Below are 18,489 nucleotides of genomic sequence, written 5' to 3' on the forward strand. Positions count from 1 at the left end.
ATAGGAGTCGGGAAACGAACGGACAGACGGACGGACGGGGGCGGCACGTGTCGGGCAACGGAGCGCTGCTACCGCCGATCTCGCTCCCCAGAGGGAGGGGGCTACCCGCCTCGTTAGATCGCGCGCGGAGCCATTCGTGGTGCTGTTGTATATTACGAGACGAGAGAGAAAAACAGAGAGAGAGAGATACCACCATGATCTGAGGAACCCCCGGAAGAAGAGAGTGCAAGTGCCTTTGACCCAATGGCCGTCCGCCACCCTCCGCCCGCTGCTGTCTACACCACCCCACGTATATATATATATATATATACACATACATATATACCCTGTTGGATAGGGACCACGATAGAGTGTTGTCTCTCTTTAGGGACACCGATCACCTAATAGTCGGCGATACTGCGTTGCGCCGGGAGAAAGGGAGGAAGGGCTGGTGCTACTAGCTAGCTTTTGCCGGTCAAAGTCGTAGCGCGTAGTTCGACCTGGCATCTGACCATCTTTCCTCACATAGAAACTATAACTCCCAAATCGTCCCCCGTCCTGGTCGCACATACGCAAAAGGGAACGCGGGTGTGAAAAAACGTTCAGCTAAGCAAGCTACGGGAGCTATCGAAAGGGGAGAGGGGCTCGGCCAAGCCCAACAGCCCGAGTTTCCTACCCGACAACAAGCAAAGGTGAAGAGATGGTACAAACAAAGGGAACCGAAATACAAAATTAAATATAAAAAAAACCCTCTGCCCGCCGACTCCTTTTCCCGGAACGTGTCCGGCGAATAGCTCCAACAGGTTATGTATCACCAACCGCCTCGAGCAATGGAGGAACTAGGTTGGTTTTTGTTTTTTTTTTCCTCTTTTCTTGCTTCAACATCTTGGCTGGCCGTCAAGTTCGTAAGACTAGGGGTTATGCGTGTGTGTGTGTGTGTGTGTGTGTGTGTGTGTGCGCGCGCGCGCGAGAGCGCACACACCCTTTTCCATCCGTCTCTCCCGCCTTTCCGCCCCGCCGCCGTCGCCCCGGCCCATTCCCTTTTCCCTCATTACCCTAAAACGCCGACCCGGGTCAAAGCCAACCCCTCGAGGAGCATACATGCCCAAGTCTCTACCGGATATGAAACTCGAACCAGTAAAGAAAAACGTCGTCGCGTCATATTAACACGATACACCGCCAGGGGAACTAGCACTTTAATCTCGGCAGTGGAGTCCCAAGTAGCTCCGTATTACGATTCGCCCTGCTTCTCCGATGACGGGAAGGAGTCCGGGCACAAATTCCTCCTCGAAGAGGGAACTAGAATCACGGATTGCGCTGTGCCTATGGCTTCTTAGCGCCAATTCCCCTGGCTTAGAGACAACAGCCCGGCAACACAGTCCATATCGCCGCGCTTGCTAGGGCTGACCTCGCCTCGCATAAAACGCTCGACTTCCTCGTCGCTTTTCCCGCTCTTAATGGTTTCCTTATCCTCGAATATCATCAGATCTCGCATCTGCCGTGGCACCGGCGCCGTGTTCGCTCGAGTTCCGAAAAGCGGTCGTTTGCCCAAGCCACCCTGTTCTCCGAAAATGCGACCGATGCGGCGGGGATTGCTCTTGCCCTCCAGAACCTGCGGTGGCATTTTGGGGGAAGGTAGCGGCCGTCGGCGGTGAGTGTTGCCCTCCTCATCCGGGCTCCAGTTCTCCTTATCCGAGTCACCGCCTAGTGGGCTCGGGATAATGGAGATGCCCCCTTTCGCCGGCTTCTTTTCAGCACCCAGTCCTTCCACCGGGCCTTCGCCGGCGCGCTTGTCCAAAAGCGACACGGGCGGCAGATTTTGCATGCGAGCGACGCTGCTGCTCGCCCGAGCCAGCTTGGGTTTCTTCGTCACTCCACGCTGCGAAGACTTGTTGGAAGGCGCATTACGCTTGCCGGGGTTAGACTGCAGAACATTCGTGGAACTCTGGCCATGAATTAGGTTGCTGAGGCTTGCCGAGCTGCTACTCGAACGCAAAAGGCTAATGGCAGCGAGGGCGGAACCCGAGGACTCATTCTCTGCCTGTTTTGTTAGCTCATCGCGGGTATCAGCCTCGCAGCAGGATTCCCAGGCATGGACATCCCGTGACCGACCGCGGCTCAGTTGGGGAGGCAGGTGGGCGGTAAGAGTAGAGATTGGTGGAAGCGTGACTCCGGACAGAGCGCTCCGGCTTCTGTGAAGAGTCCGGCTGATGCGGACCGGCGGCAAGGTATCCGTATCGGCCGGCAGCTGCGAGCGGGTTGGACGCGGAGGGGAGGGTTGAGCAGACACCAGTTCAGCTTTTCCTTCCAAGGAGAGCGACAGCCGAATCTTGGAAGACGAGGACGAGAGCGGCGGTAGGATAGAGGCAGGAGAACTCCTGGTCGAGCTAAGAGATGACGAAAATGATTCCACCCTATTGAGAAGATTAACACCCATGCCTACACCAGGGGGGGACATGACAAACCTGAGAGAGTCATCCCCGCGTTGTCCTAAAGTAGAGGGGGTGGAGAAGGAGCTCGCCAGGCTCCGTCTGTTGGCCAAATAGGTGGCTGGGGCCGGGGAGGTCTGAGAGAACATGCGGCCCTCGGGCTCGGATTTTCGCGACGGCGGTGTGCCCACCTCAGGGCGTCCGGCGTCCGGCTTCGCTACCTTTTCAGCAACACCGTGCTCCACATCACCAGGTCTCGGGGAAGACTGAAGAGAACGTTGAGGTGGGATATCATGCGGGCCCGCGAGCAAATTTTCAGCATCAGGACCTCTCTCATCCCCAACGCATGCGATACCCAGTTGCTCAGGCGAATTGGGCGCGACAATGGACGTGGACGTTGATTCAGCTGACAAGATTTGCACATTGCCGCCGTATCGGAGCGCTGCTATCTCCTGCGGGGTCAGTGGGCGCGATTTTCGTCGATCATTCTGACGGCGATTCTGAAACCAGATCTATACAAAAGCGACGGGTCAGAACCAGTTCAGAAACACGTAACCCCCCTAGCTGGATTCGCAGCGCGCCTCTGCCACCAACGGCCACTTCACTAACCTGGACCTCTTTCTCGTTAAGCGAGACGCGACTCACGATATCGAGACGCGCCGCCTTGTCGGGTTTGGCGTTGGCGTTGTACGCGGCTTCGAGAATAGCTTTATCTTGGGTCCTACGCGATAGCAAGCAACACTTAGCACACAGGTCATCGAAGTGCCCCCCGCCTCTGGATAGGTACGCACGTGGTTCGCTTCCGCTTGCCCTTGGGGTGCTTCTCCGTGGCAGTATCGTAGGTTGGGTAGCCGGATTCTAGGCGGAAGGAGGATTCGAAGGATAGGGCAGAGGCGTCGGGATTGCTGCCCTGGGAGCTGACGGACAGTCGAGAATCGCAAGTCTCGTTGGTAGCCGCCATGGCGAGGACGGAAGCGGCGGGGGGTGGTGACATAGAAAAACCAATCGTGCAATTCTATTCTAGATCTGCATCATACACGGACGTGTGTAGACCAGGCGAGGGTAGTATGAGAGGACGGAGAGAGAAACGAAAGACAAGCCCCCGGTGGAATACGCGTGTGATTCTCGTTGTGACGTCGAGAACGGGACGGGTGGTTGGTTAGGGGGGAGTAGACGTGTGGTGGTGATGATGGTTGAGAGGCAGGGTTAAGAGGAGAGAGGGAGAGAAGAGGGAGGCGAATGGGTGCGGGAGGAGGAGTTGTAGTGGGAGCGGCACAACGTAGGAAGGTGGGACCTCTGCCGTGGGGAGGCGTGTCGAGGCTTCCTTGTAATCAATCACGACCGCGTCTCGACGAGGGCGACGCAGTGGAGCTCGGGCCACATGCGCCATTGGCCAATCACAGCCCCCATCGCGTACCTGCCCGACCGAAAAGGGTAACTTATTTACTCAGGGCGTGACATCTCCCGGTGGACGGGGGTCGAAGTCGATAAAATTCTTCAGCCCGCGATCAAAACACGGCAAAGAATGCTGTCGACGCAGCAGGCCGACATGATATGAATAGAGTTGCCGGGGCCCTCGCTATGGCTACTCGCGCCGTTGCCCATCGTCATTACTTCGAAGCAGCAACACTGCGGTAAATCGCCAAATTGCATACCGCAACAACCCGCGGCAGGTAGCCAGAACTTCCCTACCTACGTTCCTACCTACCTACCTCTACCTACCTACCTGTAGGTACATACTACCTACGGTACCTAAAGTGCCCGAGGCATACCTGACGCATGTACTTAGATATATATGTGTACATGTAATCTCTCGGCAAAGCAGAGCCAGCATGCGGTACCGAAATTGTCTCAAGTACGCGGCATGCAGCGAAATATATCAGGTACCTAATATAGATCTATTTCATCGATTAGGGTTCGTGTAACGCTGCACCTGTAGACTCCTTAAGCCTGTAATTAGGCAGTTTCCTCCTCGTTTCCTGCCAAGGAATTTACTTCAAAATCGCTAATAGGCAGGTTAGGTAGTAAGTCAACCTACTATTTTCCTACCACCGACTTCCCAACCCTTCTCCTCTTCTCCCATCTCTATGTGTACTATAGTACCTGAGGCCTACGCGATGCGTGGGAACCGAGAACGAAAGATCTCTGCGGGACCGCCCTATTGCATAGTTCTGTCTTCCTGTTGTTGTGCGAGGTACACGCCGCAACGACGTGCTCGCCAGAAAAAAAAAACAAGCAGTGGGCAGCTTTATGTATACATATATTATAGGTATGTGTGTGCGGTCCCATGCCTACCTATAGGTAGCTATGCCACGGCAGGGCCCATTTCGGCTCAAGCATGTCCCGTAGTAATCTCACGGAGAGACAAGCCCTCTCCCGGATTTGCACCTAAGGTCAGCGGAATCTTTATTTGGAACAAGACCTACCTTAGGTACCTCTCATAGACGCGGAACCAGGTATTTCTAGTAGCACCTAATTTCTAAATCCCCTTCGGCACGTTAAAAGTAGGTCAGGTGCCTACGCTCATCTACCTCGTACCGACGAGGTGCATGACGCAGGGGTTAAGTTAGGAGAGACCTAGGTACATTAGGTACCTACATAGGCATGTGCCTGCCTACAGACATAAATCGAAGACCCCCAGAATCAACAAAGTCGCAGCGCCAATGCAGACAGCAATCTCCCGTCCGCCCGTAAGACACGCCAATCCTATAAGGGCATGAGGACAGCCGCATAGCTAGATGTAGCGAAATTATCAACATAGCATGCAGGTGGCCCTTCGAGTTTTCCTCTGTCTTCTACAAGCTGCTAGGTATGTCGTGGGGACGCGTTTTTATCCCACCCGTCTCAAATACTGCATAAGGGGCTAGCACATTAGGTATGCGTCTATGCCATGTTCGACATATTTTCGTACCTTAGGTGGCTTACCTCTAGGTCGGTACCTCAAGCGCCAACGAAAGTGCCTATTAATGTACGCACTTTAATGGTTTAATCCCCTCCAACCTGGATTCGTTCGGTAGGTACATAGGAGGGAGACGCCGATTGTTATGAACCAAGAACGTAGGTGCGCATAGTAAAGTACGGCGAGGGCACTGCTTATGTGAGCACCTAGGGCACCTAACCTCAACCCCCCCCTGTCCCCCCCCTAACTTCCTTACCACAACCACCTACCTTAGGTACCTAGGTACTTACCTTAGGTGTCTCTTCCGCCGGCAGAGGTCTCAGATCAGCCCAACTAGTCCCCTGTACCTCACCCCAACCTCTAACCGGATTAGGCGATTTTGCCGAGCTTTTTCCCTGTCAACCAAACTTTATCCCTGTTTCGTACAAGGGTTATTAAATTCTCCTTTCTAACTACCGTACGAACGTGCACTTGATTTATTCTTTTTCGCGATTAAAAGTTGCCCTAGAAGCATTCGGGTAATAGTTAACTAATCGGTGGTGGTGGTGGTGGTGGTTGTGGTGGTGGTTTGGTGGTGGTGGTTTAGTGGTGTAGTTGACTTGGTGGTGCTAGTTGACTTGGTGGTGCAGTTGACTTGGTGGTGGCGGTGGTAGAGGCTTAAGTAATCAAAAGGATCTTACCCCAACCAACTAGTGGAGTAAGGTCGTAGGAAAGAGCCAATAGAATCTTTAGGAAGCCGCGACCCGCTTTGGGGTGAGGTTCAGGGGACTAGTTGGGCTGATCTGTAGACTCCTTATCTTCCACTCTCTGATGCTTCTAGGATAAGGCGTTGTAGCGCTTATTGGCTCGTATTTACTGGGTACCTACCTAGCTATGGAGTCTTCCTAAGGTAGCCAGCCGCAACCATAATACACTCGGTTGCGCAGCCTTCGTCGAGAACGTTCGTCCGCCGAGCGCCTTTGCCGGTCCGGAGCAACCCCCGTAGTACTGCAATACCGCCTATACCGTGCCTTACCATTTGAGAGTTCGTTCGCGAAGCTAGCCCCCGGCATAGGGCGTGCAAACGCAGATGGGCTCTTGGTGGTTTGGTATTGGCGTGAGAAGAGGGCGTATCTCGTGCGTCGATGATAGAAGAAGACATAGGTGGAGGCGCCTCCCTATTAGGGGAGGATATGTAGGCAAGAAGAGACTGGCCGACGTCCCGGATCGTCCCCTCCATTCTCTCGCTCTCGCTCCACGCCTCGCCTATGTCCCTTCACCACACCGAGACATTGAGGGCGCCGCCCTGCTCGACCGCCGCATCGCACCGTCGGCACGCGCGGTCCACACCTCGGCCCAGAGAGGACCAGGAAATCGCCGCATCCATGCGGTCGGTGGGTAGGTACGTGTATTTGGTTAGCCCAGAAGCGACGCGGTGATCGAAAGCCGCAGCGTGGGAGGAGGGAAAGGCCTCCTCTGGCCTCCTGCAAGCCACGTCTCATCACCTCGCAGGACTAAGGAGGGACCGGGAGAAGCAAGGGGAGTCGAGGGACGAAGTGCCGAATTTGTAATTGTGCGCTTGCCACCGTCATCTTTCTTCTTCTCTTCCCTTCGCTGCGAACCCGAAAAGCCGGATTCGACGAGGAGTCACTCCGGCACTCCGGCGCCACAGCACTCTAGCCAGCGCATCGCTACGTGCATACGCATGCTACCCGCTCGCGTGTCTACCTCCCGAATCTACCTACGTTATAGTAGGTATTTTTGACTAGCATAGCCAGGTAGGTATATCCAGGTCTACCTACCTATGTCTGTCTATCTACCTACGATTAGGCGTGCCCCCACCGAGTAAAGAAGCTGGAGGCCATAAGCAGAGAGTTCATTCATATATACCTAGGTAACTAGGGAGAGGGGTAGGATTGCGTGAGAACCTAGCTGGGGGCAAAGCGTGATGATGGTATCGCCGGTCTCCCACGTACCGTCCACGTTGCCCAATGGGAGTTGGGAGGCGCGTTACCGATCCATGCAAATAAACGTCATGAGATACGCCCTGCCTAGTCTCGAAGCTGATTTGTAGCCAAAGCTACGGTTCCGTCCGTGCCAGCCTGGCACGATTCCTACGGCTTCTATACGATACGCGAGTTCCCTTGGACAGATCGAGAGGATACGGCTAGCGAATTGACCTGCGCTCCTTCGCACTCCTACGAGATCGCTCGAGTTTGAACGTGTATGTGTGCCTCATGATTCTTATTCGTGAGGGGGCTGGCTGGCTAGCCTAGTCTGCCATCATTGCGACTGGCGAAGAAACCGATGTGTAATCACCTGCTCTCCTAACGTAAATGCTGTTCCCCGACAAGGTAAAATCGTGTCCCAAGAAATAATAAACCAAATAGCCACTTCTCTAATGGGACCTGCTGACTTCATGCGTCCCCCGACTTCCCATTCCCTCTGTCAAGCGCCCATGAACTCCCGAGAGGCGTATCGAGACCACCCGAACGTCTTCCTCGCTATATAGGTATATGCAGAAAAAAAATTTGGCTGGATTGGGCGATCATCCCGCCATCTAACTTGGTCCCATCACCCTCTAAGTCTATGCTCTACATGCCCAAGAGGCTCATCTGTCTTCGTAAAGGACTCGCGCTATTGCTGCCGTCTTCGCTCGCGTAGTATGCCGAGTCCGTGTCGATGTCCCATTCTGGTTCGTCTTCCTCGCTGGAGCCACCCTGGGCCGACGACTTGCTGTCAAAGCCCTTTTGGGTCGCGGCTCGCGTGTTCCACTGGAGTGTGCGCGACACGCTGTCGAACCATTCGGTTCCGGTGCGCATGACAGTAGGGAATGGGTACTGGGACGCCGTGATGGTTACGCAGTCACCTTGCTTCAGTTCTACTCGGCCCTTTCCGTCGAAGGCGCAGTAGGCCGTAGCACGCGAGTTGCGCGGGATGGAAACACGAAGAAGCATCGTATCGCTAAGCACCATCGGCCGGAAGGACAAGGTGTGCGGGCAGATTGGGGTAAGAAGAATAGCAGGCAGGTCGGGGCTGACTAAGGACCCGCCCGCGGAAAGCGAGTAAGCCGTCGATCCTATCCGATAAGTTAGCCCTGTTACGCCAATCAGGCAAGCAATGGAGAGGGGCACGAACCGGTGGGAGTGGAGAAGATGCAACCGTCCGCCTGGACAACTGTCAACAGCTCGTTATCGCCGTAGAGCTCCAGGTTAGACACGTAGGGAGACGGGCCGCGGTCGATCACGAGCTCGTTGAGGACCTCGAACTGTTCGCCCTCTTCCATATCTTGGCCTTTGGCGCCGTCACGGTAGACGGTGCACGTGAATCGCATGCGAAGATTGACACGCATGCCCTCGTCGCCCATGATCCTGTTGAGATGCTGCTTGTACTTCTCGAACTCGAAGCTCGTTAGGAAACCCAGACTGCCCAAGCTGAAAGACAGGACGGGCGGGACAATCCTCTGGAAGAGCCAGGACGTAAACAGCACGGTCCCGTCCCCGCCGAGGGTCAAGACTAGATCAAACCTCTCGGGGTGGCTCCAGCAGAGGTCGGGAGACCAGTAGCGGAGCATGGACTCGAAGCGAGGATCCTCGTCGACGATGCTGGAAGCACCGAAGCGCTTCGAGTTGCGCAGCTTCGCGTCGACGTAGACGGTGACTCCAATGTCCGAGCCGTAGCGAGGGGTGCGGAGCAGCCACATGGTCAATTCCCGAGTCAGGTAGACGAGCTCATTGTCGCGGGCCTTAGTGACAATCATGACGCTACGCACGGCGCGGCGGATGGGCCGGCGCTGCAGCTGCTTCGACACCTCGCGCACGCCGGTGGCGGTCTGCACGAGCCTCGAGTGCGACATCCACTCGTCGCTCTTGATTTCCTCGAGCACCTTCTCGATGTCGACGGCGTCGTCGAAGCGGTTGTGGTAGAAGCAGGGCGATTGCAGTGAAGGGAAGGCGGTGGTTGGGGTCAGGTTGCGGGCAGCGAGCTCCGATAGAGCGTCGGAGAGCTGCTGCGACGAGGTAGGGCGCTTGTCAGCCATGCTGTGTGCCGATAACATGCCGTTCAGAGAGAGCGCTTCGGGTTTGTTGCTGCGTGCGACCGAGGCGAGCGCTTTCATGATGGTCTGGCGAGGGACAGATTCCACCGAGGGTGCGTTCTTACGGTGGCCACGCAATTGAGCCTGGGAGAGAGCGTCTGAGGGCTTTAAGGTGAGAGCGACGGGCTCCGCATTGGCGTCGTCGCAATCTGCATTGTGCAGCGGCGGGCGAGAGTGGGAGGGAAGAGACGCTGGGGCGTCGGAGTTTGTGGGAGAGGAGGTGGATATGGACTGTCGCAGGGGGCCTGGAATGCTGGGAGATGCCTTGGTGGTAGCGGACCCGACACCGATCCCGACGCCCCCGTCGCTGTCAGCTGCAGCAGCTACTTCGACCGCACTAGAATCCTGCGCAGCGCTGCTGGTACCGGGCTTGCTCAATGTGGGATGAACCCCCATCCCGGTGCTGGGCGAGGTCATCATGCCTAAATAAGCCATAGCTCCACAGGCTCCTTGTGCGTGGTACCCAAGTACAGACGAGAGAGCGAGAGAGCGAGAATACGTGCGCGACCTACTCGGTACGGTCCAACAGGAAAAGCCGAAGCCGCTGCACACACCTCTTGAATCTCGGGGTGGAGGTGGGTTGCGCTGCGCTGTGCGTGCGTGCTATTTCCGAACCCACGCAGGATTGCGCTGGGATTCAGATTAGGACGGCTTAGGAGGGGCCGGCCGCTTCGTGATTCGACAGCTGTGGCTTTGGTCTGACTAATGAGCCCGAGGATGCGGAGAGAAGGCGGACGACTCGGCACTGCGGGCTAGAATGTGGTCTCTGGTCAGCTCGCCGTCTTCCCCGTCGCAACCTTCATTCTGCCCAGCAACAGCGAGACAGCACGAGACGCGCATACGAGCGCGAGGGGGGCCCGTACCGGCCGGCCTGGAGCCCCCCACACGCGCGCAGCCCAGCATGCACTCGATAACAGGTTCGAGCAGGACTGTTATAAGCGCTGCCCCCGCTTGGGCAAATCACGATCGAGAACACTTACAAGACTATTCCCAAACGGAGCGCTAACCCTGCGATGTCGAGTGACGGTACGTGACTTGTGATGCCGTCGCAGCGGTAATCCCCCGGGAGACGGAATTGGTGGCAACTCGTGGGTGCGGCGTCTTGGCTACCTTTTGTGTCGTCGAGGACAAGGTCCGAATGCTGCGAGATCCCGCTCGATTCGACGAATTGAACTAGGTATGGTATTAAACGGCGGCAGCCACAAGGCCGAGGTCGATGTGTATAGCTGGGACGGCCGGCAGGAGATATGTCGGACAGGGAGAAGGCCGTGAGCGTCTGGGTTAATGGAGGTCCGACGAACGCAACGACTGGATGGAGACGAAAGACGAGATGAGTGCGGAGGTCTATGTGCAGCAAGCCTATTATAAGTAACGACAGAGGAACTCTAGTTCGACTCTACGACGAAGGAAATTATATATATAACGAAGGAGTGGGGAACGAGGGTTAGATGGATGGTTGATTAGGGAGACGAAGCTGCCAGGCTCAGGAATAAGTCCTAGATGCAAAGACTGCGGGAGGTCAGTTTGCAAGAACTTCCAGAGCTCTACCACACGAACAGCTTGAAGGGAAAGGAACGAAAAGGAGAAAAGAGGCTTGGGTCTAGGTGACTGAAGGATTCAGAGACAGGACACCGGAGAAGCTCTCTCTCTCTTATTTCGTGCCAAATCTGGCATCCTTATTAGGACGATTAGATCATAGCTGTGCTCGGGGCGGATAAGGCAATGGAGATGGAGGACCGTCAGGTGGGGATGCTGAGGTTGGTCGAGAGGTTGCTCCAACAGGCTCGGGACTCCGCGCATGGACTGCGGAGTAGCAGCTAGGTGGGGCCTGGTAAGGGTCCCGGACAGGCCAGGTGGGGTCGCCAAGTACGTACCCAGGTACAGACATTTAGCAACGTACATGGGTACGCGGGTACATGAAGGCGTGCTCGTGCAGCGACGGGAACTCGGCTCAAACAGAGGCGAGAGAAGAAAAAAAAAAAGCCACGGATAAATTTGGAAAGAAAAAAAAGAGGCAGGATGAAAGGGGTGGAGGAGGGGAGGGGTGCAGCAGGAAGGAAGAGGGAGGATGCACGCACGAAGCGCTCATAGCCTGGCTACCTATGTAAAAATCGGCCATGGATGGCTTCGTACGCGGTTTGGTAGGTAGGTGGTAGTGAGGGCGCGAGAGATAAGAGTAAGCTGTGCGCCGCGACTCTTCCTTCTGTCTAAAAACACTAGCCAATGTCGAAGCGGGAGGCTGCCCACGATGCAGGTCTTTCGGGAATCATGAACAGGAGCAACTAAAAAGGAGACAATACGTGGCCGCCGGTTTGACCCACCGCATACTGGGCTTCTCCTGTTTTCCTCAACGGATTCCGCGATGCGTCTTCGCGTCAGGTCTCACGTCGCAATCCTCAGACAGGGGAGGGGGAGGTAAGCGAAACGACGCGTCAGGGGGTTCTAGACTCGTCTCATCTTTCCAGCCCGCAACGCAGGGCCCGCAGAAGCTTCTTGCAGGAGCTTGTCGCTATCTCGTATCGCCTCCTCGTCCAACTGGTCAATCGCTGGGATGGCCCGCGGGGATCTTTGAGCCTCCTTGATCTGCACCGCATAATACCGAGTTGTTTTGGGGCCTCACTTGAGAACGAATCCTGCGTCTGGCGCTCCGCCGAGCAAAACGCCCTCCCTGGCGGAGATCACACATCCCGAAGTGATCATTAGCCGCCCGTTCTCCCGGAGCACAGTCCCCGTTGGATCACAGAATACCCCCCCAAAGGCTAGCGAGCTTGTCCCTTTTGTCTCTTCGGCGCGAGTCGGCACTTGGCAACAGTCCTGGCCGACGAACCATCGCTACCAGCTACACACGCGACTACTTGCAAAACACTCGACACTGTTGTTGCTGCCGCTGCTGAAAGAACGCCATGTTTTTTTTTTTTTTGCCTGTGTCTTTTTCGTTGCTACTGCACTCGGACTCGGGGATGTATATAGTGGTGAGCGAGCGGGAGGATGAAACGACGCCCTTATTTTATCGGCGCGGTTCCTAGGCGTAGGTAGCCCTGTAGGAGTCGTTAATAAACCTAGCTCGACCAGTCAAGCCCTCGGCAAGCGTTGGCACAGTGTCCATACCTGATCCAGAGCTGACTAGGAGGAACAGCGCTTATCCACCCGACTGCCAAAAAACTCCATTGGATCAACATCTGCCACAGTAGTACACAGACAAGGACCGACAACCCAGCCGGTTGATCCACCACATCTGGCAGGAGATCCTGAACATCTTCCTCGCATCAATGCATTCCCTTTGGGGGCGCGAGGCGTAACCGAGCGACACAGACCAGCGGTCTGGCGCCCCCGCCATGCAAATCCAGCCAGTCATATTCGCAGGGCGCGCCCCGTGGTACAAAGGTCAACACAGGAGAATAAGGCTCCACAATCGAAAAGGAGGTTGAGGCGAGTTTTGATCACTTCCAATACAAATCTGAGGCTATCTTTTCCTCAAGAACCGATCGGGTGAAATGCTTCAAGTCCGCGCCGGCCGGGCCGTCATCGTCCATCAAAGTATCGCCGTCGTCGACGTTGCCCGTCGGGCAGCATTGACGATGGGCGAGGGTATACCCATCGTCCCACTCCTTCATGGTGAAGATTCCCTCGCTTTGGGCAAGTACTAACTCGTCGTGCGAGGTGAAGGAGAAGACGTGGAACGATTGCGAGGTCTCGATCTCTCGTGGCGAAGGGTCGACGACGATGTTCCTCGATCCGCCGTCGGCGAGGATGGCCAAGGAGGTCGACGTCAGCGTCGCCGTCAGCGGGACGGCGGCGGAGAGCAGGGACAGTACGGCCGTCTGCAGCAGAGCAGGTAGAATAGGCAGATTCTAAAGCATTACGCAGTCAGCATCCTCCCCATCGCCAACGTGTTGCGTTCCCGGGAAGTATGCGACGTACCGAACTGGCCTGGACGACCTTGGTGTTCACATATTCGTTCTCCGGAGCCGTGGTGACTTGCAGGATGACCTGGATCAGAGTGCGCGGGAAGTTGTTGACGAGGATGATCTGGCGCAGGGTCGACTGCACCAGGGACTCCAGGTGCCGCTCTCTTGTACCTAGAGAATAAAAAAAAGGACGTTCAGCGATGTTTAAATAAGCTTCAGTAAATTACTCGAAGGAAGTCGAACCTCCAACCCCTGCAGCTGGTCGTACGATCACGTCGACGACCGCCTCCTCCGGGAGCTCGTCTCGTCTTTGCACCTCGATGGGCCCATTCACTGCCCCGACCACAGTATAGCCAGCATAGGCGAATGTAGCAGATCCGTCTGCATTGGGGAGGTGGGATAGCGAGGCTTCGGGCGCAGTTCCAGCAGCCATCTCGACCGAGTTCACGATAGCCCGCCTTAGTTACGGATTTGGTGTAGGCGTGGAGGTGAGGTGATGCTTGAACTTTTTTTTTTCTGGAGCCACCAACTGCTTACTGGGCTGCTGGACATAGCCTACCTACCTGTGTACCTACCTAAGGTATGCGCTACCTACCTCTACCTAGAGGTACCCTAGGAGGTACCTACCTAATGGTACGTATCGTGCGTGCCTACAGACAGGTACCATAGAACCTATCCGTAGGTACCTAGGTACCTAAGAGGAGGTATGCAAGGTACCTAAGAATAAACTGAAATGTGCCTGCTACCTAATGTGCCTGTATGCATTCAAGCATGTACCTACATACTTACCTCTAGGAGGAGGAGGTACCCAGGTATTTCAACCCCCTCCTTCTTGTACCTTGTACAGGCAAGCACTTTGTGTGATGCTATTATTCAATGTACCTACCTAGGTAGGTATCTATGCAATTCTAGTGGCGATACGATGGAGGCAGGTACACGTCCACCCAACCTTACTAATCGGTGATCAACCCATTTTGGCACTCATGGTATGCCTTTGAACTTCCTACTCGCAATCCTTCCATACATATTTTACACTACGACCTCCGTAGACATCGCCATCATCGTCACCCAGGACTGACAGACCATGGCCACGCAACACCTTCCGTCGACGATACCCAACCTCAAGGATAAGATACCCAGGCTGGAACCACGCCGGCGGCGGCCGGTGCCTTCGAACCCTATCCCACTTCCAGACACGCCCTCCCTACCGCCGCCACCAGATACATCATCTCAGACGTTCCAGGTTCCTACTCGGCGAATCCTTTCCGCTCGTGACCACCAGCTCTTCCTCTCCTCCCCTACGTACAACCTCATCACAGCGTTCGTCTTTGGCCTCTCGGATGCTGTAGTGGACACCCCGGTCTCTGCTGTGAAGGATGACGATTGCAGCCCCGTCATCAAGTCGATTCTGAGCATCCTCGACGAGGCGGAGGCTCTGGTCCAGGCCACCCCCCCGGACGACGCGGAAGGATCGAGGTTTGGCAACAAGACTTTCCGCACCTTTCTCGACAAGGTCAAAACCGCCAGTCATGCTTGGCACCAGAAGCTTGGTATATCATCCCAGGATACGATCTCCGAGGTGGAAACCTATCTCAACCAGTCGTTCGGCAATCGTACCCGGATAGACTACGGCTCCGGCCACGAACTGAATTTCATCGTATGGCTGCTATGCTTATATCAGCTACGGATCGTGGCCAGGGCCGATTTCAAGTCGTTAGTCTTAAAAGTCTTCCTCCGCTATCTGGAGCTCATGAGAGCGATCCAGTCGACGTACTACCTTGAGCCAGCTGGCTCGCATGGTGTTTGGGGTCTGGACGACTACCAGTTCCTCCCCTTCCTGTTTGGCGCCAGCCAACTCCTCCACCACCCCTTCATCACACCCCTGGCGATACACCAGGAACTGACGCTCGAAGAATTTGGCGACGACTATATGTATCTCGGACAAGTGAGTTTCGTCAACAGCACAAAGACGGTCAGGGGCCTGCGATGGCACAGTCCTATGCTGGATGATATCTCTTCGGCCAAGAGTTGGAGCAAGGTGGAGGGCGGTATGCGGAAAATGTTTGTCGCGGAGGTTCTCCGAAAGTTGCCGGTCATGCAACATTTTCTGTTCGGTTCGCTCGTCCCTGCGGTAGAGGGAATGAGCACCGAGGCCGAGATAGGCGCGTCAAACGACGAAGACGAGCTCGGAGATGGAACGATAGTTGTTGAGCACAACGGTGTAAAGCACTTACATAACCTTAATAGTTGGGGTGACTGCTGTGGTATTAAAGTGCCTAGTGCTATCGCAGCTGCGCAGGCGACGAGGAAGAATGGCGGAGAGACGCTACGCCGGATACCTTTTGACTAAGATATCGGACGGGCTCCCCTCTCAACGATGACCACTTTCGCGGTTCGGCCAATTATAGAGACTGACAGGGCACGATTAAGTACAACACGACATGACAATAATGTGCAACTGTCCACCTTGAACCAGGAGCCGAACGTTATGAATACCACGGCTTAACTCAAAGTTTCGTAACAACCTAGCGAGTATCCACGGAGCCAAACGAGACTGATACCATTTGCCACAGGATTCCAGCGAAGGGGTATATTTGGCTGGACACAAGCCCTCCGTCTAGTGAACCAAATGCGTTCGTTGCTTTTCAGATGACGGCGGAATACATAGGGCTACGAACGACCGTAGCGCGAGTTGTACACGTGGTCCCAAAAAGCCACTCTCTTCATACACAATTTTAGGTGGCCCGGCCAGTCTGTACCTCTCCGTTTACAGCCGGGACCACGACCCTAATAGACGCCGAACTCTGTTATTTACCTTCAAATAAGGCTTTCTTCCCCCTCCCCCGACCACCCTTGCTCGGTTTAAAAAAAAACCCATAGAACGACAGCTATTAATAGAACATAGTATATACACATGTCGCACGGCCAGTCGCCTTATCTAATGGCGAGGACTTAGTAAGGCCCACGGGAGGGCAGGCCCCGATCGGGCCGGGGTGGTTTGCGAGTCCGAAGGAACGGAGGGTAGAGGAAACGATAATGCGTTCAAAGGGGCAGAGAAGCCCCGGAGGGCACTGGAGTAACCTCATATATTATTCAGACATTTAAGTACTATATACTATCCCTGCCGCGAGAGCTCATCCTCCCTGTACGAGCGGGGCGACGATGTCGGCGGGAACGAGGACCGACATATACACAAGGTCGGGCACCCTCTGGCCAGTGTATTCCGAGTTCGGTCGTACGTGCCCGCCGCATCTGGGCCGGATGCCTACCCCTCCACCGCGGACTTAAGACACACTTGGATAAACAGCGGTGGGCATCGTTCGCATACTTTCCCTGCCCTGCCCTCCGCGGCAGCTCAGCTGTCCTGATACACCTTCATGAGCCCGGACCGCATGCGGCGCCGGGCCTCGGCGTCGAGCTGCCGGCGGTTCTCGAGGTCGGCGACCTGGGCGCGCAGCTCGGCGGCCGTAGCCTCGGCCTGCCGCGCTGCTTCACGCGCCGCGTCGCGCCCGCGCTCGAGCCCGCGCGCCCGCGCCTCGTGCCGCTCGAGCACCGCCCGCAGCGTCCGCGCGTCCGCGGGGGGCCCGGCGCCGCCTGCGAGCAGCGCCAGGATGTCGTGCGTGAGGCCACTTTTCGGCGTCGGCGTGGTGGTGGCCGGCGCCGGGGGCGAGGAGGCGGCCGACGAGAACGAGTCCCCCGCAGGCTTCGGCAGCTTCGCTGCCCCTGCCGCCGCCGCCTCGTCCACGAACAGCACGCGACGCACCGGCTTCTTCGTCAGCGGCGTCGGCATCCCGTCCGAGGCGACGACGTGCGTCCGGGCGGCCGCAGGCGTCGCGAACGCGCCGCGCGGCTCGCCTCCTCCCGAGACCAAAGACGCGGCTACAGTAGGGGGCTTGCTGGAGCTGTCGGCGAGCGTTGCGAGGAACTCCTCTTCGCCCGACGAGAAGTTGCCGTAGTCGTCGTTGTCGTCGTCGAAATCGTCGCGCTTCCTTTTGAGGGACGTCGTCTCCGCCCCCGCGGCGGGGCTCGCGGCGGTAGCGGAGAGGGCGCGGCTCAAGTCGGCGATGCTGGTGACGGGGGTCTTCTCGTACCACGGGCGCTTCTCCTTGCTCGGGGTTATGCTCTCGTGGAGCGTGCGCTGGCGCTGGCGCTTGTGCCCGGGGCCGTTGGTCTCGGTGCGCGAGTTGCTCATGAGCGAGCCCATCTCGCGCCGGCGGGCGTCCTCGGCCCAGAGGAAGAAGCCGCACTTGTTCTTCTTGTTGCGGTCCTTCTGGCAGGTGTAGAACGACCGGCCCTTGTTGGCCGACTCCTTCTTGGCCTGCAGCGACACGGCGGGCAGGCGGGGGATGCAATTACCTGGGGGTTCGCGCGGGAAGGTCGGGTTAGCGGCAGGCCGGTCGCGGCGCGGACGGAGATGGGTCGGGGCTAAGGCGCTCCGGGTCGGTGCTTACTTACAGTGCCAGACGCCGTTTAGGAAGCACCCGTTGAGCGGAACTTTGCCGGACGGCGTGGCGGGAGCATCCGCTGGCGGCATGGCGCGCCACCGGAGAGCTTCCCAACCTAAAGGTGCCTGATCCCGGCCCTGGCGTCCGAGGCAATCTGGATAGGGGGTATGCCTGCACGTAGCTGTCGGCGCAAGGGAGGGAAATAAAGGTAGAGGTATCGAAGAGGTCGCGACCTCGTCGTCGTCTCAGGCTAGTAAGCTTGCGTCGTAGGCTGGGAGATTGCTGGTGCTGCTCTGCTGGTCTCGAGGACGTGTATGTATCGTCAGCCTTCAAGTTGTCTCGTCCCATACGACATCAGATTGGAGAGCGGGGCTGCCCGTCGTTATTATAGGAGAGGTAGGTACTCAGGAAGAAGCCCATCCCCTAAGAGGTACATAGAGAAGTACCCTCATTCCTCCTGGAAAACTGGTTTGATTTATGTACCCATAGATGTACTTCTTGCGGGCACTGACGGGCGCTAGAAGCCACGGGTACCTATGCAGGCTGCATCAACGCGTAGAGTTATATGAAGGCACTACCTTAAGTACCTATAGGTAGTGCACATGTACATGGAATGTGCTCAAGGTACTTGTGGGGGGCTGGGGCTGGACCCGGGGCTGAAGTGGAGCTAAAGGCCAAAAATGCCCAAGGCATACTTGTGCGTGTTGGCGGTTCACTTTCGGGGCCTCGCTGCCTTAATTGTAAGGCATACAAG

General features: G+C 56.3%; 5 protein-coding genes across 5 annotated transcripts; 1 reads left to right on the top strand and 4 right to left on the bottom strand.

Annotated features, from left to right (window-relative positions):
- Positions 1 to 1,197: 1,197 nt before the first annotated feature.
- GGS23DRAFT_293345 (uncharacterized protein) lies at positions 1,198 to 3,484 on the bottom strand. Its single transcript, XM_051512664.1, has 4 exons — positions 3,200 to 3,484; positions 3,018 to 3,129; positions 2,445 to 2,920; positions 1,198 to 2,393 (listed from the first exon to the last, which is right to left on the bottom strand). Exons 1-4 carry the CDS (start codon positions 3,400 to 3,402, stop codon positions 1,313 to 1,315), a joined length of 1,872 nt encoding a protein of 623 aa, XP_051375588.1. The 5' UTR covers positions 3,403 to 3,484; the 3' UTR covers positions 1,198 to 1,312.
- A 4,396-nt stretch (positions 3,485 to 7,880) lies between these two features.
- GGS23DRAFT_603090 (ATP-NAD kinase) lies at positions 7,881 to 9,778 on the bottom strand (the record flags this gene model as incomplete). Its single annotated transcript, XM_051519430.1, has 2 exons — positions 7,881 to 8,365; positions 8,425 to 9,778. The coding sequence occupies 2 exons, from the start codon at positions 9,776 to 9,778 to the stop codon at positions 7,881 to 7,883; spliced, it is 1,839 nt and encodes a 612-aa protein (XP_051375589.1).
- A 3,044-nt stretch (positions 9,779 to 12,822) lies between these two features.
- GGS23DRAFT_593612 (uncharacterized protein) lies at positions 12,823 to 13,723 on the bottom strand (the record flags this gene model as incomplete). The annotated part of the gene is made up of 3 exons (XM_051518050.1): positions 12,823 to 13,233; positions 13,304 to 13,426; positions 13,559 to 13,723. The coding sequence occupies 3 exons, from the start codon at positions 13,721 to 13,723 to the stop codon at positions 12,823 to 12,825; spliced, it is 699 nt and encodes a 232-aa protein (XP_051375590.1).
- Positions 13,724 to 14,033: 310 nt separating this feature from the next.
- On the top strand, positions 14,034 to 16,358 carry GGS23DRAFT_552539 (Phosphotyrosyl phosphatase activator). Its single transcript, XM_051515409.1, has one exon. The coding sequence runs from the start codon at positions 14,375 to 14,377 to the stop codon at positions 15,638 to 15,640; it is 1,266 nt and encodes a 421-aa protein (XP_051375591.1). The 5' UTR covers positions 14,034 to 14,374; the 3' UTR covers positions 15,641 to 16,358.
- GGS23DRAFT_552540 (uncharacterized protein) lies at positions 16,359 to 18,337 on the bottom strand. The gene is made up of 3 exons (XM_051515410.1): positions 17,746 to 18,337; positions 16,899 to 17,646; positions 16,359 to 16,692 (listed from the first exon to the last, which is right to left on the bottom strand). Exons 1-3 carry the CDS (start codon positions 17,822 to 17,824, stop codon positions 16,575 to 16,577), a joined length of 945 nt encoding a protein of 314 aa, XP_051375592.1. The 5' UTR covers positions 17,825 to 18,337; the 3' UTR covers positions 16,359 to 16,574.
- Positions 18,338 to 18,489: the final 152 nt, after the last annotated feature.

This window comes from Durotheca rogersii (assembly GCF_024521655.1).
Source record: "Durotheca rogersii strain YMJ 92031201 chromosome Unknown GGS23scaffold_3, whole genome shotgun sequence".
In the NCBI taxonomy this organism is placed as follows: Eukaryota; Fungi; Ascomycota; class Sordariomycetes; order Xylariales; family Xylariaceae; genus Durotheca; species Durotheca rogersii.